We start from the raw sequence: 26,037 nt of genomic DNA on the forward strand, positions 1-26,037 counted from the left end.
TTGAGCCTTTCTTGAAAAGATATCTCTGCTCTATATAAAAGTGAAAAGCACGTGTCTGCTTTTTTTAATGGGAGAATGGAATGAGCAAAGTCAGAAGCTCAAAACAGTTATGGAGTGTGTGTGCACGTGCGCTTGGAACATTTTGGGTGTTCTGAGCTCAAAATAAAATGTCCTTCAAATGAGGGGCCTTTTTTTTAGCTTGGATCAGAACAACTCTATTTCAAGCGCCATTTTGGAGGGCTTTTTTTTCTGGTGAGAGCTGGTCTACCAATTGGGGTTGGTGGGTAGACTAGGCCTCTGCTCCAGACATAGCATGTTGGCCCAACTCAGATGTCTGTCTGGTCCACCTGCCGTGTGAGGCAGTTAGACTGGGCTTCCACAGCGACTTGGCACATTGGCCCACTTTGGAGGTCTGGTCTTGACTTGGCATGGCTAAGCTACCATTTGGTAGACCAGCTCTCTCTGGAAAAATCCCCTGCAAAATGGCACTCGGAATGCTCGAAACACTTGAAATGTTCTGAGCTTGTTTAGTCAGAACAAGGAAATGATCCAGGCATTTGCATTTTGTTTTGAGCTTGAAACGAAATGCAAACTCCATTTCATGCACATCCCTAATACATGGTAAAGTACCCATAGTTATATTGCCTAGCCTTGGGGTAAAGATTATAAACAGAGCCACACCAAAGAGTGGAAAGATCATAAACGGAGCCACATTTTAAAAGAGCATGATAGAACTCAACAAAACTAATTGAATTGGAGTGAAATGAATTTTAAGAGAAGAATTGTTCTGTTCAGTAATTGAATTTGGGGTCATCCAATGCTTTGATTGACAGTATGTTTAAGGCAGATAAAGGGAAATACCGCATCAGGCAACACACTGTCAACTAACACTGTGGTAGTAAGCATGACTTAGCTAAACAGGTTCTCCCTGGCTGCATTCAAATGGGAAACCACATGTGAGCACTATAAAATATTCCCCTTAGGGGATGGAACTGCTTTGGGAAGAGCATCTAGGTTCCAAGTTCCCTCCCTGGCAACTCCAAGATAGGGCTGAGAGAGATTCCTGCCTGCAAGCTTGGTGAAGCCACTGCCCGTCTGTGTAGACAGTACTGAGCTAGATGGACCAATGGCCTGACTTGGTTTATGGCAGCTACCTATGTAGTGATGGCTATTGTTCAGGTGACTTCTTAAAAGGTTTCCATACCCATCTCTGGCCTCTAGTCATGATAGCTTCAAATGGAATCTCCATATTAAAAGTGACATGTCGGTTTACCAGATGCTGGGGGCAAACAATACGGATTGGCTATTGCATTGTCTTTGACTGTCTCTTCCACTGATCAATTGCATGTCCCTGGAAGTGCTAAACTAGGTTATGAATCTTAGCCTGAAATGGCTGGGAGTGTTTAAAATAATTGGGCATTTACACACTTGTAAAAGGATGGCATGTTAGCCTGTTTCAGTAAGAGCTGGTGATTGAACATAAATACATTGTATCCTTTACAGCTTGATAAAAATAATCGAGCTAAAATCACAGACCTAGGATTCTGCAAACCTGAAGCAATGATGTCTGGCAGTATTGTTGGGACCCCTATCCACATGGCTCCTGAACTTTTCACAGGTGAGCTGCTCCTGTTGACTGGTAGCCATAGAGAAACTGAAATCAGATTTATAAGACTTAAGTGTACTGATAGAGGGCTGCTTGTAGCAGGAAGTCTGTTTAGACACGTGCACATATCCTGGCGAGGCAAAGCATACTTACAAGAAAGTAAGATCCACTGAACTCTGTGGGACTTGTTCATGAGCATAATGTTGTATGACAAATCTGAGAAGCACAGTATTTATTTAGTCAAACACTCAGTGCTAATGCTGAAGACTACTTTGTACAACCACCATCTACTCAGGGTCTCTGCATAATGAGTCGCATGATAGTGAGAACAACCTCAACCTCTACCCCTAACCTCTGACAGGTTTTATTAACTAAGCTGATTTTACTGTCAGACTTATTTAGAATAGTGCCATGATTTATGATTTGTAAAATATCTTTCCTGGCAGGTTTAAAATGCAATGTTAGTACTTGCACTAAACATGTAAAAACATGTGGATGTGAGATTCTGCCTGCCCCTAAAACATTTGTTCACAGATAAATGCAGAATACCTTTATGGCATTGCTTTGCCACACTAGTACTTCTGCATCTCTGAGGCTTTGCTAGCGAACTTTCACTGATGTATTAGTTGACTAGCATGTAGTGTTAAGCAGAATCCTTTAGATTTACAACCTGCCTCAACTGAAGACTTGAGGTGTGTTTGCATAACAAATATAACATCGAAAACGCAGAATAAAATTTCATCACCCTGAGCCATGAAAGCTAACACAACAAGCAAAGCTTTCAAAAAGTGTTGAGACTTAGACTGCAGCAAGCTTCTGGAAGAGGGTATTCTATAAGATGGTCAAAATTGCCACAGCACACTTCCTCATGCCATGACAAATGATATAGTTGAAAATACCTTGGTTGATCTTGGATTAAAATGGGGTACAACTAAGACATTAGACCTAACATAGTGCCAGTAATATATCAGACTTGATGTACTTCCTGTCTCCTACAAACTCTATATCTAAGTCCAGAGTCAAACATCTTTTGTTCTGTATGGCTGCTACCCAAAATTGGAGCTGCATGGCCAAAGCATCACAGACCTGCAAGAACATCTACATACTCTTCCTACATAATCTGGCAGACCCACATGGAAGCGAACTGTAGGCACAGTGGACTCATTTGGGAAGATCATTTAAACACATTTTGTAATCCAATGGAGCAGGTAGCTGTAGCTCCAGATCTTGGGGGTAATATCCTTTCTGAAAATATAAGGCAACAACCAGACTTCTGCGCAAGAAGGTGTTCTGCTTATGCAAGTGGTGGGGTGATTTTTACCAAGTCTGCCTTCTCTCTCTAGTACCCTGTGCCCACTGTCTGCAAAGGGAAGTGGAGTTGGTGAAAATTGCCCCTCCTCCCTTTGGGCAGAACATCATCTGCCTAAGTCTTCGTTCAGGTTTTGCCCATACTGTTTGAATTGGTTCTTCGCTTGTGCTGGAGTCTCAAATAACTCTGTCCTGCTATAGCCATGTGGCTTTTATAGCTAATGCAAACCGACTTCCATACATAAATTTGTTCAATATTTCTTGCTTATTTGTCCAGGGAAGTATGATAACTCTGTAGACGTATATGCATTTGGTATCTTGTTCTGGTACATCTGCTCAGGACAAGTGAAGTTGCCAGAGGCCTTTGAGAGATGTGCAAGCAAGGATCATCTTTGGAACAATGTACGAAGAGGTAGGCATTATATTTTGCTATAAAAATGGAGACTACACAGAAATGCAGCATCTGAATGTCAAGCTCTGTTCATGCAGTGAGGTTTCAGAGTCCTTTTCTGACCACAATTCTCCTCTGCTAGCTACCTTCAGTGTAGTGTCCCTACCAGGGAAAAAGATGAATGTAGAAGCATTCAGTACCTTCCATGCCTCTGATTTGACAAATTCAAGCTCTTGGGGCATTGACTTCGGCACGACATCCATCCTGAAGAGGGGCCAAGGAGCTCGGTGGCAGTACATTATCTGCTTTGTAGCGGACATAGATATCCTGTGAGGCAGGTTAGCACAGAAAACCTTGCTTTGTTTCTGCTTTGGAGCAGCAAGCCATATACCAAACTACTCCACTATACCTATACACACTCTGTAGTTCCAGTGAATTCAGGCAAGCATGTTAGTACCAAGTGGTCTTGCATCCTTTTGTTCTGCTCTCTCTACATTTGCATAGTTGCTGGAACTCTGAAGCAGAGATTAGGGGCTGAGAGAAATGGGGAAGCAAGGAGGTTTGTTTTAGCTTATCAGCTCACACTTCCAGCTTACTATTAATGGTTTGCAGCATGTAAAATAGTCTGTGACCACCTTCTGTTCATAATGGCCTTTAACTTTTACAATAACAGCAGATGTCCACAAATAATGCATATTTAGTTTTTAGTAGTGTCTGCTGCTTGTGCTTTTGATTTGAATAAAAATGTGTTTTCATCCTTGACCTTCCATGGTACAGTTGCATGTTTTCCCCCCTCATGAGTCATATCATCCTGGTCTATTCTCTTCTGATGTTGTTTGTTTCCAAGACAACAATAAATGTTTCTGAATTAATAGAAAATTATATAATAATGCATACTTAACCAGTAGAATTCTCTGCCACAGGATGTGGTGATGGCCACTAGCTTGGATGGCTTTAAAAGGGGCTTAGACAAATTCATGGAGGATAAGTCTATCAATGGCTACTAGTCTGATGGCTATAAGCCACCTCCAGCCTCAGAGGCAAGATACTTCTAAATACCATTTTGCAGGGGAGCAGCAGCAAGAGAGAGGCCATGCCCTCACCTCTTGCTTGTGTGTTTGTCAGAGTAGACCACTGTGTAAAACGGGATGCTGGACTAGACAGGCCTTGGGCCTGATCCAGCAGGTGTTCTTATAGTGAGCCTATATAACATAACTAAGACTGACTAGCTTATATTCTAGAGAATTCGGCATGGTTTTTGTTACTTGGGGAACTTCACTATAACACAGTGAGAATGTCTGCTCTAGAAATGACCATGATTTTGATATTCTGATGTCTCCATTTATTTGCCACGTATAGAAAACTGTTAATTTTTCAGTACTAAAGTGTAGCTCTCGTTGAGGAATATGACAGAAAAGTAGGAAATCAGTTTCAAATATATATCTTTTAAAAAACCCAGTGAAACTTAATTCCATCTGCTTTTGTAGATAAAGCTGTTTGAGAACCAGAAAGTCCAAATCATCAGATCATCATTTTCTGAGAACAAAGTGCTTTCAAGTCAATTCTGAACAAGGCAACAACAGTCTGTTTCAAATAGGCATTATGTTAAGTCGTCTTTGAAGTGTTTGAAGAATCTGTAGTGCTTGAAGTGCATTGAGTTGAGAATCTAAAGTGGCAGATCTGTGAACATGCTTCATTTCCTGATCAGTATTTTCCTTGTGAAATCTTATAGCTACCACAATTTAGTGCAGTCTCCTGAATATTCATTTGATTATTGTACTAGTTTTTCAAGCTTCCCAAAAGGTGATTCTCATTTCTTCCAATGTGAAGAAATTCATATCCACTCAAGGTTAGTTCATCTGCTACATGGATGACTTTAGCTGTGTAAATTCCATTACATGTGGTGCTTCCTAACTGGAGTTAGAAATACCACCAGTAGTACAAGTCAACAATCCTAGGTGTGTTACTCAAAGACACCCCCCCTCCCCCGGCCTGTTCATGCAATTGTTTGAATCTAGGTTTAATGTGGGTTACCTACATTAGCATGATTGTTAATCTATGCCAAGATCAGGCCATAAACCACCTTGGCATGGGTTCACACAATCACGCTAAATGTTGGTAACCCACATTAAACCTAGACTCAAACAGTTGTGTAAACAAGCCTACTGAGTTCAGTCCTTGCTTCCAGATCTGTGTGCTTGGGGTTGCTGGCTTAGAGACGCTTTAGGAGTTGTTATGTTACAGATCTGCTACAATGTAAGAATATTGCCTCACAAGCAATCTGCTTCATGTGAACAGTGTAACCCTGGAAAAGGTTCCTCAGTTAAAGCACTTGCTTTCATGAGTAGGCTTGTGTATATTCCTGGTGAACTCTGCTTATGGAAGCTGCTGCTGTATTCAGAGTATACCACTTGTATGCAAGCAAATATTCATGCATATTTGAGATCTTTTGAAATATATGAGTAGTTTCAGAGACTTTGTCCATATTTGAACTTAATTGGCTCAGGTTTCTCTCCAGAGTGGTCAGATGACACTATTGATGTCTTTGACAATTGTAGTTAAAGCCAAAATAGCTAACGCTTTCATTCCCTTTTCAAATAACCATATCCTCTGTTCTCTTTTCCCAGGAGTTCGTCCTGAGCGCCTTGCTATCTTTGATGAGGAGTGCTGGCAGCTGATGGAAGCCTCTTGGGATGGGGACCCTTCCCAGCGACCACTCCTGGGCATAGTCCAGCCCATGTTGCAGGGTATAATGAACAGACTTTGCAAGTCGAACTCTGAGCAGTTAAATAGGGGGTTAGATGATTCTACTTGATGAAGCCATGGAAGAAATTGTTGTATTATGTGAGAACTCTGATTCCCACCTTGCCAATGGCAACTTGAGATGTTGCTCATCTGACGAGACCAGCCAAAAAATGGTGTGCTCAGGTGAGAGGATATTGGAATTCCACCTCGTATAGCAGCCATGGACACTTAGCTCCAATACACACTACTAATGTAAGTTGCCAGTGCTTCCCACTTTATTAAAAAGCAAATAAAAAGATGGGGAATTCAGGCCTCTGACTGTAAGGGATTTTGCTTATCCCCTTGAAACTCCAATATCTGAAAATGCACTGTATGTTTGGGCAGTCTAGCAAGCCAGCACAGCTGGGATTTCCTACAATTTGCATCTGCAGCTACAGTCTTCTAGCTGTCTTAAGTATAGCAGACTCCCTGAATGTCTCTCAAATGAATGTTGGTGACTGGAAGAAATAAGATTGTATGGCTTTCATAGGGTATGTAATTATGCTAACTTCAGCAGCAGAGACTCTAGAGGCATGAGCTATTATTGACTTCCCATAATACTTGATATGTTTACATGGAGGGATCAAAGCATCCATACTCATCCTCGGGGAAGGCTCCACTGCAATGGAAATACCCTAAGAAGTATAAGCTATTTGTTCTGTCTTGTGAGTTGAGATCTTTCTAGTAAATGCTTAATAACAATTTGTGAAATAATTGAGTGAAGATGACATTTTAATTTTTTTACAATCTTACAGTGACATGGATGGTACTCAAAAAAAAAAAAATGCACAAAGATAGAAACACCAGTTGTTGACAACTAACTCCTGTCTGTACCCAGTAGACAACTAGCAGACTGTGTTTTTAACTAGAGCAGTTTTCTTGTTTTGAACTAAATGTAGCGGCAGTGACTGTTTTAAACTCTAATATTGGCAGGCGTTTTAAAGATTTCTTCGGCTGTGTATTTTTAAGTCATTCCCTTGAAGAGTATCCAAGAGAAATCTGTTGTCATTCCATAGATGTGCATGGTTGCTATGTCCATCATTCACTTCCTTGGTTTGTCATTTAGCTGATAATCTAGGAGTCCATTGCAGGGAACACATGGGAGGAAAGTCCAGAGGTCTCTGAAATGATGGGCTCTTCCATATCTCCTACATCAGATTCCTTTGTGTCTGTCCAATAACTAGTTTCTTGGTAGAAGTGTTTTTGAGGGGAGCGTAGGTTGAAATAGAGTTTGCACTTGGTATGAGTTCAGAAAGAGACCAGTGTTGCTCCAGGTGTGTGGAGAATGGGAGTCTCTTGAGCACATTCTAATGAGGTATGCACTCTCTCTTCATAGGATAATCTGGTGTGTTGTGCAAAGCCAATCAAGCATGCAGCATAAAATACTTTGCTTCTGGAAGTGTAGAGCAGAAATGCAGCCTTTTGCCTTTTTGCATCAGCATCAGGCATTAGAGACTAAAGTACCCCTGCAGTATTACTCAACAGCCTTGACAAACCTTTCTTTGTGTGCAATAAAATTGAACTGCTTTTAAATGATTGCTTTTTACTTGAAGGGCATTCATTGCTATGTGGTGGTCTACACCCTACTGGCACTTCTGTCCACAAATTGTATCTGGGAACTTGAATTGCAGTGGGTGGTAACAGCTGTCAACCATGTTCACAGAAAAGCACATCAATTCTCAAACTGGAAATCCTCAGTGTCACTTGCCTGGTGCAACAGAGGCCACTTTTCCAGTTACTTAACAGTATTACTCAATTTCATATCCATTTACTCTGTGCTGTGGTGGCTCATGGCTTGGTTTAGAATTCCAGGGTCCAGGTCAGTTTTTTTTTTTTTTTGAAAAGTCTAGCAATAGGTTATATAAATAAAACTATTTGAAAATGTCTTGCCTAGCTTTTCCCAAGCATCTACTTCCTTCTCTTTACCCTGTGCCTTTTCAAATGCTGATTCATAATACTCTGTCAATACCTCTGGGAGTTTCCCCACCCCCAGAAGTACAAAGTTGGCTCTGCAGACATTCCCTGCACAGTGAAAAGCCACAGGTGCACTTTCTTCACTAGATATAACTTTCATTCTTTTGTCTAGAAGCAGATTTCACATACTTAGGAATAGGAAACAGATGAGTTGTTGTCTTCTGCTATTTAAAAGTTCTAGATAAAAAGCATTCAACTTTGATTAAAATGCAAGGCATATTGGCAATGCTAGTAAGCTTCCCCCATATAACCTTTGTGGCTTGAGAATGGAGTGTGTTATGTAAACACACCAAATATTTTCACAGCTGCAGCTATAGGGGCAAACTACAGTGCAGCCAGTGGGTTTTATGGTGGAGATGATGGTGGCTGGCTGTAACTTGACAGTGAGTGCAGAGGAACTCAAAATCATTGCGAATAAAGGCTGTCTTACTCAAAATGATTTTACAAAAGAATGTCAAAAGTAGTAACACCCAGCTCCTTCTAAAGTCACTGTTTTATATCTTGCATAATACAAGCACAACCCTTTCCCTCCCAAAGCAGTTTACTAGAATCCAGGCTTCATCACTTCATTCTATCTTTGTTTACTGAACTATGTAAGGTTTACATGTTGCCACCAACTTGATGGCTAAAGCCGGTGCTCTGAAAATGTTTCCTTAGTGAGTGAGCTGGAAGCATGAGAAATCACACCAGTTTACAAAGTGCATATACTTGGAGGGATTGTAGCATCCATACTGGTGCTTTAGCTGATGGTTCAGATAGAGCTATCTAAAGTAGACTTATTAACTAGAGTACTCATTCCTGCTTTGGAATATGTGGCCATTTAAGCCTCTGGACAAAACACTACATAGGATCTGCACGAATTAAATCATGCCTTGAATGCAATGTCAGACCGCTATGCTATGGTGTTAGAGTATTATCCTCAGCTTGCTGGTGCATTTCTGCTGCTGCCTGTCACAATGCTGTCTAAAGTGGCTTGTGGGAAGCATTTGTTTGGCAACTGACTCTTTTGTTCTCAGTGTTACTGACTTGACAGCACAATGCAAGCTCTTCTAGGTTTTCTAATTTAAGCAAATTATTCAATTTACTCTTTTTTTTTTTTTTGAGCACTTCTGTTTAGTTACTTCTTCCTCCCCTTCACATGGCAGTGTTTGGAGGGTTAGAGGATGCATGAATGTTGGCTCTTGCAGCATCACAGACTAAGGGAATGAGCAAGCAGCACATGCATTCCTACGTAATGTGGTTCTGTATAGTGCTTAAATGTGTGTGTGATGCTTTCTCTGTACCTACTGGCCTCCTAGCCAGAAGTCATCCTATTTCTTATTTTTTTAAACTTTATACCATGAACATTTTCCTCTAGGGAGAGAATAAGAGCACATCTGCATTTGAAACTCCTTCAGGGGCTTAAAGAGCACTGTGTTTCTTAAATGTCTAATGTTTCCATTGTTTTGGTTCTGTTAACTGTTAGCTTTTGGGGGAGGGAGAAACGTAAGAGTTGTATAGCTCCATTGTAATGCCTATCAATTTTGTACTATTTTATTTTTTAAAAAACTGATGTATATTAGTGTTAAAGGCAAAGGTAACAAAACTTACCAACTGTATAGGAAAAGGTGCAATAACATGGAAATGAGATGTCTCAGAACAAATATTTCCCTTGTATTCTGTAATACTAATTTCCTTCTCAATGCGGTCACCCCTTCCCTCACTACATGTATTTTAAGAGATGCGACTATGGCTCAAGACTTCATTTAGTGCTCTAACGAAGGTCTGTTTTAATAGTTGGTAGAATGCACAATGTGCTATACTGTATAATAAAGGTCGCATTAATGTTTCTTGTGCGGTTTACTCTTTCGATAAATACTGTGGAATCTTGCAGAACTTTGAAGGACACACTGCTCCCTTGGAAGGGAGGGGAGGGGAGAGGAAAGAGCTGACACCTACTAATAATGACAGTGCTACAGTGCCACAACACTATCTTCTACATGGCAACTGTGAATGTGTTTGTCCTTCTGTGGCTGTCATAATTGCACTGTAAAAGCTACTGCCAAACAGGTTATACAAGGGTGTGCCAGTACAACTAGTTCTGTGTAGGCTGAGGTGTCCTGATGATACTTACAGGTGATTAGTCTAATCCCTCATTCTGCATCTTTTCCACCTAACGCCCCCCCCCCATACTACACCACAGCTTGCATGCTAGACAGTAATAGTATCTGATGATAGTAGCTGTTAACAGTATAATACTGTCTACTCACACAGCCACTACAAAATCACTGGCCGTGTCACACTTCTGTAATGGCTTTTATATACAACCGTAAACATACAACAGCACAGCAGCTTATAACTGGGCCACATGAGTTTATTCAGTTGCTATTTTATTTATCATATTCTGCCTGGTATGTACATCTCTAGGTGGTGTACAAAATTTAGAAGTTACAAATTAAAATACATGACAAAACAATAGAATAAAATAGATATTGAAACAAGGTTTTTAAATTATTAAAATTTTATTTTATTGCTACACTAACTTTTCCGGCAGCAAGAGCTTAAATGTTCCATTCCTTTCTGTGAGCAGTGGTAGACGTGCTCCAAACATGGATGTTTTGAAAATTCAAAGGAGTTTTAGGGGTGTTATAAACGCCCCCCCCCCGCCAAAAAAAACCACCAGCTATACCTTTTTGTTAAAGTTTTTGTTGTTCAGCTGTTTCTAAATACCAGACTAGACATGACAGCAGCAACCTCCCATTTTGTTATAAATTAAGCCCCTATAATACAGGACTTGGGGTGGGGAGATCTAAAGGACAGTGGGCTGAACCTTTCTACTGTTCATCATCTGAGATGAGAATTACCCACCCACTGGAGGAAAAACTGCTATTAAAAAGTTGAGTTGTGGAGGGAAGTGAAAATCAGAGGCAGGGATGGTTTCAGCATATCTTGCCACCTGTCCCTAAGGCAGCTCTCTCCTCACCCCCTCCTTATGATTCAATAGCAGACCTGAATTGGACACACAGATCTACTGCTACTGCATCTAATTTGAGCTGAAGGACTAAAACCAGATGCATCTAGGGATTTACAGGAAGTTTTGGTATAATGAACTTGAGGTTAAAAAAAATATACTAAGGTTATATTACCACCAACTGCGCCAAAGATGTGAATTTCAACATCTAGAACTGAAGAGGTGATAAGTCAATGTTGTACCAGATGGTCTGCTTGATGGCTCCCACAGTGTAGTTACTTAAGCATAGATTAGGTAATAACCAGCAGTTTGTATTTCATTCGGAAACATATTGGCAGCCAGTGCAGTTCTTTTAGAATCAATGTTATATGGTCCCTTTGGGTAAACCCAGAGACCAATCTGGCTGCCGCGTTCTGAACCAATTGTAGTTTCTGAACTACATACAAAGGAAGCACCACGTAGAGTGCATCACAATAGTCAAGCCTAGAGGTTACCCATGTATGCACCACCGTTTTAAGGTAATTTGTCTCCAGAAATGGATGTATCTGGCGTATCAGCCAAAGCTGATGATAAACACTCCTGGCCACTGCCTCAGCCTGAGAAACCAGAGAGAGCTTGGGATCCAGGAGCACTCCCAGACTACGAACCTGATCTTTTAGGGTGAGTGTAACCCCATCTAGAACAGGCAGATCTAAACCATCTCTTGGATCCTGACCCCCTACAGACAATACCTCTGTCTTGTTTGCACTAAGTTTCATGGTTTTATGATACACTAGTAGGTGAGGTCCATCATTGACCAGGCAAAGTCATTTTGTGTAGATTAGACGTCTATGAAAGTTCAATAAAGTAAATATATGTAAGAATTTTCTTAATGTGTTTGAAAAAGGAAAGTCAAAGAACAATTTACACTTGTAGGATTTCAACTTCAAATATTATTCATACAATTTAATAATGACCATATATGGTAAATTTGAATCTGAGAAACTTCCTCTGCTTCTCTTGGACATGATGTCATTTTGGAATGAATGACTGAATGATAAATCTGTTGAACAGTAACCATTATTATAGTCAATTTCCTTAAATTTTAAAAAAAGATTTAACCTGTCCCACTGGTATATTCTGGTGTAAGGTTGTACATTCAGCTAATTTCAGTGGCAGGGTCATTCATACAAAATTTGGCATCTATAGGTAAATAGGAAGTATGATATTCAGGATTTCTTGTAAATTATTTAAACTTAGTTTGTGGGAGGATTGTGCCTGCCAAATTTGATTATCTGTAGGTTATCAGGAATATGAATTTCACACAAACTCACTCCTCAAAATCGAATTAGCATAGAGTTGACATACCTAGTTCCCACAGACTATCATAAGATACCTTAAGACAGCATTGTTTCCTGAGCACTACTTCATTTTCATATGAAGCTATCTTATACTGAATGAGACCATTAGTCCATCTAGTTCTGTACTGTCTATAATGACTGGCAGCAGTTCTCTTAGCCCTCCCTCAAGTTGCTAGGGACTGGACCTGAAATTTTTGCCTTCAAAATATATGCTGTATCACTGAGCTACAGCCCTGTCTCTGAAGGTTTCTGGGGCACCACTGCTGTAAGCAGAAATTAAGTGTAATGTAGAATTTTGTTCAATTTCAGTCAATTATACCATGGCAGAAGCTTTATTAGTCCTGAAAGTATGCTAGTGCTTCATAAGATAAGTCTTTTGGATGGAGACCATATCACCATTTACTGTATAATCCATATTAGGTATTAAGTAAAGCTTAAATTGTAATAGTAAATAAATGTGAATTCTATATGAGAATCTGAATTTGAAGGGCACAGAAATGAGCTTCCAAGCTCAGAACAGCAAGGGTCAATAGTTCAACAAAGGATAATCCACTAATTGAAAGAACATACTTCTATGCTGTAAGCAGCACAAGGGAACTCACTTCAATAAGGCTGTTCACACAAGCAGCCCTACCTGGGTAGGACTGCTCATGTGAGGTGCTGGAATCAAGGCTGGTCCTGATGCTGCCCTCCCAGGTAGCCCGAGTTTCCTCCCAAGCTTTTCCCCAGGTAGAAGGGTGTGAGTGCACACTTCTCCCTGGATTCCCAGTTGTGTGTCTGCTCAGACTGCAGGTAGCCAAGCAGACACAGAGCCAGATGCTTAGAGCAGGGATTCTCAATGTTGGGTCTCCAGATGTTATTGGACTTCAACTCCCATAATCCCCAACTAAAGGACACTGGGGATGGGGATTATGCGAGTTGAAGTCCAATAGCATTTGGGGACCCAACACTGAGAATCCCTGGCCTGGAGTACCTGGCTTGTAGGGGAATCCCCCAATGCACAATGCTCCTCACATGGTGCATTTAAGGATACCTGGAAATCAGGCTGCATTCACCTGGTCTCCACAATGCTGCGCTGCCAGCAGCTGCATGACGTGTGGGCGTGTGATCCGTGGGTCTCACAAAAGGAGGAAGATAGTCTAGGAGGAAGGTAGGTTCAACCCTGCCTCTCCCCTCCCCACCCAGGTTGTGTGAACAATCTATCAACATGACAGTATAGTAAATTTCTGGCCTAAGCATATTCTGGAGTAAGGAGTTAAAGGACTGGATTTTCTGAAGCAAGCATTCCACAGAAAATTGCAGGAAAAATTTGACTAATAAGCTAAACTTATTAGTCAAGCTTTCCCCCCACTACCCTTTACTTCTATATCAAATTTTATTCTGAAATCTTTTCAAATCATCTTCAAAACTGGTAGAATCTAGTAACTGAAGTCTATGTACTATCAAACAACTTTGGTTGCTTTTCAGAACTACTGGTGGCTTGAAATAAAACTCTACACACATGGGTTTCATGCATTTATCATTATCATTTTCAAAAAGACCTTATCCACACAAAGCTAATTAAAAAAGAATAAAGATTACACATCTAATCCCTTTAGATTGGTATAAACCATCCTAACGGTTTTGCAATGTTTCCTTTAGGCAAGAAAGTTTTCTTTGGGAATTGATTCACGCTTCATTCAGCAGCCAGGTTACACCACTGTTCAACCACAGTTTTGCAAAGATAACGTGTGAAGATTTGTCCCTCAGTATGCAGTAGATACATATTTGAAGTGTGTGTACAACTAGATATGTTAAATCACTGAGCAGCCCTGAGGGAACAACACAGGTAAGGCATTCCAAGAAACTGATCTCTCATTTCATATGGGAGAAGAACAGTGCTCTGATTATCATACCCTAGACAGTCTAGAAAATACAAAGCTATTCAAAACACGTTGGTAGATCTTATTCTAATGAAAGTATACATGGAAGAAATGGTTTTCAGATTCCTGATCCTCAATACATTTAACTCAAGGTAAATCCCACTGAAACAAATGTTGCCCTAGAGTTGCTGTCTTAGGGAACCAGGACACTAGCTTCACCTAAAGACAAAGCTTACATCTTGAATTGCACCTTGAAGGTATAATTTGACAACCGTAGATAATGTTTGAATACATGGTAAGATGAACAATCTCTGCACTTCTTTACAGCTCTAGGTATGAATGGCTCAAGCACTAAGAAGAAATTTGCAATCAGACCCTATGAGTTTAATGGGAGTTAATCCCGTGTGTGTGCTTAGAGTTTACCTCTCTACATTGACCCAATCTTTTGTAAGGAGATCACCTCACACTTTATGAATAATGACAAGAAATGGTTCAAAATAGTATTTGCTTTTTCTGTGTATTAAAATGTTTACTATTTGGATACAATTCTAATTTCAACCTCTTCTCTTAACCCAAAGAGATAAAAAGCTTATTGCAGACATTTCAGAGAAAGAACAAAAAGTAACTGAAGTTACAAATATGCTGCTCCTTTTCTTAGAGAAATACACCTTATTTGCTAACATCCCAGGGTGAGACACTGACCACCATCTAGTTACAATATATCACAAATGAACTGATCCTATTTCCCTAGCAAAGGTCATTACAAAAGGCAGATAGACATAACTACAGCGCAAAACAAGAATCCCACCCTCTTAACAGTAATTCACTAATCCTACAGCCTGAAATATACACACAATTGGACTGCTTCTCAAAGCTATATGCTTATGGCGGGAAGGGATAGCAGGACCCTGTTATATATAGGGCTGGTTCACACAGCCACCTGTAAGACGGGAATGAGGGATGTGCACAAAACATACTTGGCCTATTTGGTTTGAATTTGAACCAAGCTGGGTAGGTTCAGTTTTGGTTTTGCTTAACCCTCCCCCCACCCGCTTCCAGGTTTGGTTTGAATTCGAACTGGTTCTAAAAGGTTCTACATAGTGTATAATGGGGACTTGAACCAGCCAATTATTCCCTATGCAGAACACCTCAAGGCACAAAACCAGGGTGCCAACTATCACCCCAACCTCAAATCAGTTGAGCACTGCTGTGATTTTTAATGATTTTTTGAATATTTTTCCACATTTTGAATTTCTCCCATAGGGAATAATGGGGATTTGAGGCAACCCCATTCTGGGCACCCCAAAGTGGGTTTGGGGGCATGGCAGGTTGTGTCACAAGTCCCCCCAGGGGAGTGAATCAATTGGATTCATTGAGAACTCACACAGCAACCAATAATCCAATTTGTGTTTGGACTTGCTGCTGTATGAGTTCTCTCAATGAATTCCTAATTTGAAGAACTTTTCACACACACACACACACACACACACACACACACACACACACACGAATTCACTCTGATAGACTGTTAGTGTGTGAAAGAGGCCAGAAACTAAAAAAAGGATGAAATCATTTTTTCATCAATTGATTTCATCAAGGCGAGGGGAGGGAAAGAGGACAGAGGGGAGGTGCTGCTGGAGTACTCTGGAGCAGGCGGTGTGCTAAGAACAGCAAGAAAAGGGTTAAAAAGTGTTTATTATTATTTCTCTGTGTAAACCACCCTGAGCCATTTTTGGAAGGGCAACATAGAAATTGAATAAATAAATAAAATAGAAAAGCACCTGCTCCAGAGAAAACAAGAACAACCCCCACCCCAAACCCCACAGAATAAAATAAAGTAACTGGCAGCTGCTGAGCTGAGGACTCTAATCTCAACTCAGCCCAGAATTAAAAACAGCAGCCAACAGACAGCATGGAAGCAAAAAAAGGTGGGGGGACAGTGGGGGTTAGGGAAATGGGGAGGGGAGAGACACAGTCACTCAATCACTGGGGTGGGAGAACAGCAGCAGAAGCATACATACACACACACACACACACCCCGGGGGGGAAGGCTTAAAGCTGGTGAAGACCAAGGAACAAACACAGCACAAGTCTGCAGGCAGACTCTCACCAGCAGAAGCCGCAGCCAGCACTCAGCAAGCCAAGGACTGCAGCGAGGGTGATTTTGCAAGGCCAGATACTTGCCATTAAATGGAGTTTCAATAAAACTTGAAACTTCCTCCTTTTGGAGCCCCCACCTTTGCCCTCCCCGCAGGCCAATAGGGTGCCAGTTCTCAAGAAGTGAGACCACTGCAGAGCCTACTAGAGAGCGACACTCATCTGGCCAATCAGGGAAACATGAGTTCGGCAAATGAAATCAAGAAACACAAGTGACCCAAAATGGAGGATAGCACCTTAAGTGGAGGCTTGAGCCTTCAAACTGGTTTGAACCAAACCAGGCTCAATTGGTTCACATTCGGACCAGCATTGCCAATGTAATGCCCGGTTTGCTTCAAATTCGAACCTTCAAACCAAACCAGTTCGAATTTGAACCTGTTTGCACATCCCTAACGGAAACTGAATGTTTTCAGAGAGCATGCACTCCTGATGGGCATGCCATCCGAACCCACCAACCTCCAGTTCCTGACTTCCACTCAACTTCAAATGTCAGTGACAAGTTGGGCAGAGAATCTCAGGTGCAAGTTGGAAAGCTGCATGGGAACCAGTTTTGACAGGTAAAATTGTGTACTTCATACTTTCATTGGGCTTTACTTGAGAAGGCTCTAGCACAGCTGTAAGCACACTGACTATATTTTCAAAAGGCATCACCAACAGGCATAAGGACAGTGATTTACTGGGGTTCACATACCTGAAGATCAGGACTGTCCCCGATACATGAGGACCATTGAAGCCTAAAACACTACAGAGTTCAGCTTGCCTTCCCACTGCAATGGCTGACTGGTGTCCAGCAGACTCTTTTTCAGTTCTTCATGGAAAATCCCTATGCAGAGACAGTAGGGGCATGAATTCATTGCAAGACAGACATGTTGTTTTCACTTACTTGGAGAACTATCTGTTTCTCTCTTGAGAGAACAGATGAATTGCAGTTCCTTGTAAACTGTCTTTTGATTTGCAAAACAGTAATCAAAATGATCAGTTCAGTGTTTAACCATGACAGATGTCTTCAGTGACTGGTCTGAAAATGTCAGTGGCTGGAAACGGAACCAAGCAGCCATTTCCATTAACAATAAAGGACTTGCTTCTAGAGGGTCTATTTCCACAGTGGTGATGATTCACATGGCTGGAAGCAAAGCAACAATTTTGATGTTCCTGACCACACTCCAGACTTTTTGTTATGAGTTGTTTATTTTCTTAAGCTTGAGCGAAACCATGAATTGCTTTATTTATTTATTTATTTATTTATTCATTCATTCATTTATTATTTTGTTTAACGTATTTTTATACCACCCAAAACTTACGTCTCTGGGCGATTTACAACAAGATTAAAAGTAAAACATTAATTAAAAACAAAAACAAAAAAAATTAGAAGCCAGAAATTTAAAACACAATTTAAAATTTTAAAACAATATTCTAAACACAACATTAAAACAATCAAAACAATATCAGTTAAAAGCCTGGGTGAACAGATGTGTCTTTAAAGACTTTTAAAAAGTTGTCAGAGATGGGGAGGCTCTTATTTCACTAGGGAGCGCATTCCAAAGCCTCAGGGCAGCAACGGAGAAGGCCCATACCCGAGTTGCCACCAGACGAGCCGGTGGCAAATGCAGATGGACCTCTCCTGATGATCTCAATGGGCGGGGGGGGGGGGCGGGGTTCATGACGAAGAAGACATTCTCTTAAATACCCAGGGCCCAAGCTATTTAGGGCTTTATAGGTTATATACAACACCTTGTATTGTCTGGAAACATATCAGCAGCCAGTGTAACTCTTTCAATACAGGAGTAATATGGTCTCTCCTAGATGACCCAGAGACCAGCCTGGTTGCTGCATTCTGGACCAACTGTAGTTTCTGGACTACGTACAAGGGCAGCCCCACATAGAGCGCATTACAGTAATCCAGTCTGGAGGTTACCAGCAGAAGTACCACTGTTTTGAGGTCTTTCACCTCAAGAAACGGACGCAGCTGGCCTATCAGCCGAAGCTGATAGAAGGCACTTCTGGCCACTGCCTCAACCTGGGACACCAAGGAGAGACTTGGATCCAGAAGAACCCCTAGACTGCGTACCTGTTCCTTCTGGGGAAGTGTGATCCCATCCAGAACAGGCAGATCAAGATCATCTCTTGAGTGCCAACCCCGCACAATGAGTACCTCCATCTTATCTGGATTCAGTCTGTTTGTTATCCCTCATCCAGCCCATTACTGCCTCCAGGCAGGCATTTAGAGAGGTTATGCACTCTCCCGATGATGCTGACATGGAGAAATAGATTTAGCTATTTTTGAAAAGCTTTATGCTTTTCAAATTGTCATTTCCTGCAAATAAAGATTGTCCCTATCCAGTTCTCTATATAAGTCTGTTCCCACACAAGACAAAGGTGTATTTTTTGCTTACTTTGGAGAAGCATCTCTTTTTCTCTTGAAAGGATAGATTACTGTTCATTGTAAATTGAAAAATTACCTTTCATTCTGCAAAACAGTAATCAAAATGCTCAGATCAATGTTTAACCATGATAGATTGATAGATGTCTTCTGTGATTGGTGTGAAAAGGCCAGAAAAGAAACCAAATAGCTATTTTCTTTGGCAAGAAATAACTTACTTCTTAAGAACTTCCTTCCATGTTGGTGGTGACCACCTGTGATCTTTCACACTCCCTCCTTCCTGAAACAGTGCAATGATGTGTATCATGGGATATTTTGTTATGAGTTTTTCTTAAACTGATTGAAAACCATGCATTTCAAGCCAAGCCATTTCCTGCTAATAAAGCATGTAGTTATCATGTTGCATCATTCTTTAGGAAAGAAATTAAATGGCTGCTTTTTTAATAATAAAGCATTTACCTTTGTGTTGGTTGTGATATAGTGTGTCTCTGACTTTTGCATTTACAGCCACAACGCATAGGGAGGCACTCAAAACATAGACAATATCCCCTTGTAACCTATATGTGGACAGTCTGATAAAAACCAAACTGCCAGCACATGGGAGAAAATCCCAGGAAATAATTGCCATCCTAAAATAAATGTCTGTAGTTTTCTGTTCAAGTTGGTCTATTTCCAGGTTGAAGATACTCCTCCAGGTAATATAGTATCTTTCCCCCTACCGTCTCTAGTCTTAAGCTTTGGCAAAGGTTACAGAACAAAATACAGAAAGGAAGTGAAATAATCTGGCATTTAGAAATGTTGAAATACTTGCCATATCTGCTGGACTGCTTGGTTTCAAACCACCTCCAGCTATTACAAATTCCTGTTATAGAACAGATACTTCTTAACCTGGCAGTCTTATGAATCATTAATATATTTGAAAGGAACATAGCTGCTTTGCTATTATTAATTATTATTATTATTATTATTATTATTATTACATTTATATCCTGCTCTTCCTCCAAGGAGCCCAGAGTACTACATACTTGAGTTTCTCTTTCACAACAACTCTGTGAAGTAAGTTTGGCAGAGAGAGAAGTGACTGGCCCAGAGTTACCCAGCTAGTTTCATGGCTGAATGGGGATTTGAACTCGGGTCTCCCCGGTCCTAGTCCAGCACTCTAACCACTACACCACACTGGCTCCCATCTATTCTTGGGATAGGAGGAGAATCAAACTGCCCCTGTGAGTTGCTGCTTCTCCTCCTGCATCCTTCATACTACTCAACCTTAGTCATCATCAAGAAGACAATGAGCACATCATAGTAGAGAAATCACAGGCAATGTCATAACTGGTGCCTGCAAAGGTGTGAGACAAAGTGCCAAAGCACTGGGGAGAGATATAGTTGGTGGTTACCTATCTACACCACAAACATATACGTGTGTGGCAGATGGAAGCCACAGGTTAATTAAGAGGAATCTGAGAAGCAATTAGAATCCAAACCAGTGTTCCCTCTAACAGGGATTCCCAGGTGTTGTTGACTACAACTCCCAGAATCCCCTGCTGCAATGGCTTTTGCTTGGGGATTCTGGGAGTTGTAGTCAACAACATCTGGGAATCCCTGTTAGAGGAAACACTGGTCCAAACAACACGAACATGGAAAAAGTCTTCTTTATATTTTATTTATTTAACATATTTGTATACCACCCAAAACACGTTATAAGTGGAGACTTTAACATTTACAAAAGTTCCTTTCCCCTCAAAGCCAAATATACTTTCCCTTTGATTTCAGTATTCAGTTCAACAGTATCTGCACCCAGTGTTCTAGTTTTTGCCGAGTAGCCATTTGAAATTAACACCAAAGTCTGTTAGATGCTTCCATGGCAGGCCTCCTGCCCATGCCTTATCCCCATGGCCATTCTGTCCCACACTGGTCTTCCAGTGGTTCACCAGTTCTTTGCTTCTCCCCCTATCCCTTCAATTTTCTTTCTTTCTCCCCAACCTCAACTGCCTCCTTCCCAACATCCTACTCCTTGGCAATACTTGCTTGTTGTTTGGATACTCCCTCTGATATCAGTCACGTGTTTTATACCAGTCCTATTCTGGGGGTCCTAGTTTGGAAAGAATGCTGATAATTGTCAGATCTCCAAGCCCAAGGATTCCCAATCTTGGGTTCCCAGATGATGTTGGACTGATGTTGGGAGTTGTAGTACAGAATCTGGGGACTCAAAGATGAGAACCTCTGCTCCAGCCCTTCCCTATAGCTGTGTTAGTCCACTGCGGCGAAAATAAAAAACCCACCCCCAAACAAAACACAAACAAACAAATAAAATCCAACAGTAACTGGGTTCAACAACAACTGTAGCCCAACATCTGGGGACACAAAATGGGAACGCCTACCCTAGCCCACCCTTCATTGAACTAGTTCCCAAGGTTCTATGGGGAGAAGGAACAACAAATAGTTTATTGTATTTCACACTGAGGATTTTGAAGTGTGTCAGTTGTGGAGAGGAGAGAAATTCCACCTCCCCAATGGATGTGGCATGCACGAATCCCTAAGCACCAACACCTGTTTAGAAGAGAGAGATAAAATATAAGCTAAGGGTCACGCTAAAAATGACATTAAATACATAATAATCATGCTTAACAATCTCTCGAGAGAATATATCAATTTCAGTTAAGATGCAAAATCTGTGACTTTCAATACACGGGATTCCAATCCGGAGTCCTTCCTCATGGGTCCTAATCAGACCAGAGCTGATTGCTGGAAGGGGAAAAATGTGTGTGGCAGACAGAATGTGACGAGGGGAGATGGGATTGAAGGATCGACTCCAATAACAAGCCATCCTCCTAGCAGATCTGCTCTGCCATGTGGAGTGCCTTCTTTCTCTTTTGTTTCTCTCTTTCTCCCCAGCTGCAGAGAGAAAGTGGTCAGAGAAACTCTTCATAACAATAACAGAGACTTAGTCCAGAAAAGGACATCCTCACAGAGAGCAGATACGTCTCCTCACTTGAGACACCAAAGCTATAGCGCTTCCTTCAGTTTTCTTTCGGTAATCCTTCACTCGAGGCACAAACGACCAGGCTCAACCTACCATACTTCGGACATTATGCGAAAACCCAGCTCCCTTGAAAAGTCCATAGTGCTGGGGAAAGTTGAAGGAAGGAGAAGAAGAGGACGACCAGCCGCAAGGTAGATGGACTCGATTATGGCAGCAATAAATGCACCACTGAGAGACCTTAAAGGCTGGAGATGATCTCTCCGGATAATCCTGGAGAGAATCTTTCTATGTGGTCGCTAAGAGTCGACAACGACTTGGCGGCACTTCATCCATCCATCCTAGCGTAGCTCACTGGTTCCTTAAACTACAAAAGCGTCCCCAGTAGGCCCCTTCGCCACCCCACTTTCTTCCCAGATGCTACAACTATCCCCGTCTACTTTTGCCTTTCCCTTTCGTACTTTTCAAGCTAGCACCCGTCCTGGCGGCGGCAGCTGCTGCTCTGAAACATCGCGGAACCTTTCTCACACATCTCCTTGTTTCAGGCAGGCGGTCTTTATTCAAAGCACGCCGGCTGGGAGGTGTCTGTGGCATTGCCTGCTTCTTCCACGAAGCAAAAAGCTTTCCCGCGACGCAGCTTTCCGCTTTCCTGAAGCTCTGGGACAGAGTATAGCGACCCAGAGTTTCCCGTGACGCAAATGAGGGTCCTAAGCCCCAAGAAAGGAGCAGAGCATCGTTTTTGTAAGGCCAATTAACGGTCAACCCCTTTGGAGGGAGGACCTCTGGGTCCTTGGTTCCGGAGCGGGATCGGACGGAACGAGAGAGTGGCCAAGATGAATCTGGAGCTGCTCGGTGCGTGGGTTCGAGTTGTTCTCTTGGACGCTTCTCAGTCCCCTTGAGCCGCGGGTGGCGGGAGGGACGGGACTGGCGGGAGGGGCGGCGGTAGGATAGGGAGAACGCGGAGGAGGGGTGTGCTCGTGGCCTGCGAGATACGAAGGTGCTGCTGCTGGGGCAGCCGAGCCTTGACGGGGGGCGGAGGCGCTGAGGCTGGGTTCTGGGGAAGTTGTTCTTGGAGGATCTGTCCCGCCGTCTCCCACCCATAGGCTGCTCCGCAGGTACCGCTGAAGCCGGCTGCAGCACGAACCTGAGCCCAGCCTTGGCCAGAATACACGGTCCCAGGGCGCTCTCCCGCTTCCTGACTCGCTTTAACCACCTTTCATGCAGATAACGCGAAGGAGGCGCTTTTAGGGGCGTGTGGATTCGTGGCCCTCCGGTTCTCTGCCAACCTCCTCTTGGCAAAATTGGTCCTTGGAGGTCCTGGCCGTGCCTGATTTTCCTTGTCAGTTTGCTGCCTGCCTTGTTTTTAGGCCAAACACCTGACTTCCTTGACTCTGTTGCCATAGCAGCCGTACCAACCCTAACTGTTCTTCTAGCATCCTTGGAACATTTCGTCTAGCTGTGCTGCACTGTTTAGTCACATGCAAAGCACCCCTCGGAGATTTCTTTGTGTGGTTTTGCTGTACACTGCACTGCATTGTCTATTCAATATGTTTTCATGAAAGTTTATTTAGGCCTTATCCTCCCCAGAGGAGCTTTTTCATTAACACATTTTCTGTCCTTGTTGAAAGTTTTCCCAGACATTTAACATAAAAATTTCAGTAGAACATTTATAGCCCAATTCTAATCATGGTTAAGTGGAAGTAAGATCCATTAATTAATTCCAATAAATGTGCTCTAGTTTCAGTCCTAAGCATGTTGTCAGTTGTTGAATTACTGGAGTTCTCGCCTTTGATAATAAACCAAGGAAGAGTCAAGTAGCTATCTCATGCCACTGCCTAGCTAAGAGGCAAGGTCTTCTACTGGCCCAGAGACCAGTTTGCAAAATCCAGACTTCAACGTGGCTCATACAGAGAGTAAATACACAACAGAAAGGTGTGTGTAAGGGCAGCAAATTCCAGATAACTTTAGCAAGTGATCCATGACACTGTACAGGAAAGTGAAGCCAAAAAGTGTTGTTAGTCTGTTCTACAAAGTGTAGAATTTTTTTTTTTACCTCAGACATGCTTTTTGAATCAGATATGCTGATTCTGGGAGATACAGTTGGTCAGTATCGACATAGGTGCCCCTCCTCCACCCCATGAGGTCAAATGAGGCAGTAATCTCAGGAGGTACCTTTGGGGGCCTTTTGGGGAGTGGCAGCATGCACCCCTGCCTATGCCTTCAGCTGCACCATAAAGTTCTTTGTCTTCACCCACCAACTCGCTCCCATCCTTTTTCTGTTTGCTGGCATCGTCTGCAGCCAGCAATGACCTGCACTGTATGGGTGGGGTGGGGTGCAACTTATAATTCACCACTCCCCTACTAACAGGAATGGTTTTCAATAAAGCGAGTGTAGACTTGCCACTCACTGCTAACTCCAACCTTGTTTGCTGCTGCTGCCGCCTCCTTGGGGACCTTCCCAAGTGTCTGGCCTCTTTGTCACTGCTTCTGGCTTAACAGTACAGCAGTGATGGAGAGACCAGCCACCTGCTGCTAAAGGCATATCCAGTACTGCTTCACATGCACTATGCAAACAGGGGGAAGAGGGCAGTGCCTGGGCCTCAGGTAGGGGTGGGGCAGTGAATGCTGGCTCCCACCCAGGGGTGGAGCCAGCAAGTGGGGCAGGGGAGCGCATTGACAGTCATCTCAAATGGGAATGAGCTGGCATTGGGTATCAGGGACAGGGCCTTTTTGGTGATGGCACTGAAATTCTGGGCTACTGTGCTTGGTAAGATCCAAAACACTTCCTCTCTTCCTACTTTAAGATGGGATGTGAAACTTTCTTTATTCGGACAGACGTTTAAGTATGCTGCTGCTGTTTTAATTGTGTTTATGCTATTTTATGATTGATTACTTTTATTACTTGTTTTAAAATTGACTTTGCATTATTGTTATGTTTGTATGCCACTTTGAATATATTCTTAAAAAAAAAAAGTGGGGGGAAGGCAAAAGTGAAGCATTTAGGTTACCTCCCAGAAGCATCTGATGGGCCACTGTGGAAACAGGATCCTGGACTAGATAGACCTTGGGACTGATCCAGCAGGGCTGTTCTTATGTATGTTTAAATAAAAACTCAATCAGCCCCTGAAGTTGAGTGAAATGGAGTCTTTCAAAAGGAGTGCTGAACTGGAGTTATTTTATTATATCTATTTTCAAATATGGCAAGTGAGATCAGGTGGGCCTGACTGAGTAACTAGTTCTAGAAAGGGCTGAAATAGCAAAGGCCCTACTCTATGCTCTCACCAGTCTAGCCTCATCTATCAGTGGGATTATGAGTAGAGCCTCTTCAGCTTAATATGGCAAACTTTGATGTCCCTTCTCCCCAACACCTAGGGACGAAAGATCATATGGGGTGGAAACCTTTCTGATACCAATGACCCCTGTATTATAAGAGATACAAGGTTATTACAAGAGATACAGGGTTATGTGAGTTTTAAGGACTGGTCTGATTATTTTATTTTGCTTGCAATTCCAATATTATTCGTATGTGTAAAGTTTCACGTGGTTCTTACCATGCACATCTGTTTTTCTATGAAGTATTAAACAATATAGTGTTTGATGCCAAATGAAAGCTTCACTTCCATTTCATCCATTAAGAATGTTAACTTGGGTACATCTTGCTACTAGAACTTCTTTCAAAGTTTTGAATGTGGACCCACATAGTGAATTCTCCTGACTCATAGGATTAGGTTTGTCTTTTCAGTATATGACAGCATCTTTCCACCTTAAGAAAGATGTTGCAGTATTGTACAGCACAAAGAATGTGGCATTGTAGAACTTTTTCATGTTTTATATTTCTGTTTCCTCCCTGCACAGAATCCTTTGGACAGAATTATCCAGAGGTAAATGTCTTTGATGTATTTTGTAGTGGTTTTGTTTTGTCTTGTCATGTTTGAAATAGGGAGGTAGATTTTGCTGAACAGTGAAGTAGATAATTGGTATGTGTTAAGGTGCACAGAGCAAATATATTTGTCTTAAAACTAGTGTTCATTCAACTTGTAGTTGTTAAATCAAGTGAGTGTTGTACAGTCATCCCTTCCAACCATGGGTTTCCCAATCGTGATTTTAAGTATCCGCAACTAGGAAATTGTGGCAGGTCTCATCAACCACAACCTGAGTATCCACGGTTTGGTGAGATTTTTTTGTAATTTGGGTTCGGGGGGTGTGTGTGTGTGTGCGCGCGCGCGCGCGCGATTTTGGGGGCCAGGGGGTGATTTTCAGGGGTTCAGGAATTATTTTTCTGTTTTTAACTGTATCTTGCTTTCTTTT

The 26,037-nt window shown here is 42.0% G+C and overlaps 2 protein-coding genes and 1 long non-coding RNA gene across 13 annotated transcripts in view; 2 read left to right on the forward strand and 1 right to left on the reverse strand.

The window, feature by feature from the left end:
* DSTYK (dual serine/threonine and tyrosine protein kinase) overlaps positions 1 to 9,892 on the forward strand; it is a 77,191-nt gene extending 67,299 nt beyond the window's left edge. For 2 of the 3 annotated variants that reach the window (XM_053251158.1, XM_053251159.1), the window contains exons 11-13: positions 1,504 to 1,618; positions 3,192 to 3,326; positions 5,933 to 9,892. In XM_053251158.1, the coding sequence (XP_053107133.1) occupies positions 1,504 to 1,618; positions 3,192 to 3,326; positions 5,933 to 6,120 (438 nt within the window). In that variant the 3' untranslated portion in view covers positions 6,121 to 9,892. Of the gene's footprint in view, positions 1 to 1,503; positions 1,619 to 3,191; positions 3,327 to 4,792; positions 5,913 to 5,932 lie in introns of those variants that run through there. The other variant, XM_053251160.1, reaches the window with a different exon arrangement.
* Positions 1 to 22,379, reverse strand: part of LOC128325430 (uncharacterized) — a 30,961-nt gene extending 8,582 nt beyond the window's left edge. Inside the window, exons 1-4 of one of the 5 annotated variants that reach the window (XR_008307447.1) lie at positions 18,971 to 22,379; positions 18,766 to 18,839; positions 17,064 to 17,195; positions 10,581 to 14,164 (exon numbers count right to left, since the gene is read on the reverse strand). This is a non-coding gene — a long non-coding RNA (uncharacterized LOC128325430). Of the gene's footprint in view, positions 1 to 10,580; positions 14,165 to 17,063 lie in introns of those variants that run through there. The other 4 variants (XR_008307444.1, XR_008307445.1, XR_008307446.1 and 1 more) reach the window with 4 other exon arrangements.
* Positions 22,380 to 22,442: 63 nt separating this feature from the next.
* The window catches only part of RBBP5 (RB binding protein 5, histone lysine methyltransferase complex subunit), a 31,246-nt gene continuing 27,651 nt past the window's right edge, over positions 22,443 to 26,037 (forward strand). For 2 of the 5 annotated variants that reach the window (XM_053251163.1, XM_053251167.1), the window contains exons 1-2: positions 22,443 to 22,581; positions 25,585 to 25,610. In XM_053251163.1, the coding sequence (XP_053107138.1) occupies positions 22,563 to 22,581; positions 25,585 to 25,610 (45 nt within the window). In that variant the 5' untranslated portion in view covers positions 22,443 to 22,562. Of the gene's footprint in view, positions 22,582 to 22,641; positions 22,727 to 22,868; positions 23,662 to 25,584; positions 25,611 to 26,037 lie in introns of those variants that run through there. The other 3 variants (XM_053251165.1, XM_053251166.1, XM_053251164.1) reach the window with 3 other exon arrangements.

Source organism: Hemicordylus capensis, chromosome 4 (genome assembly GCF_027244095.1).
Source record: "Hemicordylus capensis ecotype Gifberg chromosome 4, rHemCap1.1.pri, whole genome shotgun sequence".
In the NCBI taxonomy this organism is placed as follows: Eukaryota; Metazoa; Chordata; class Lepidosauria; order Squamata; family Cordylidae; genus Hemicordylus; species Hemicordylus capensis.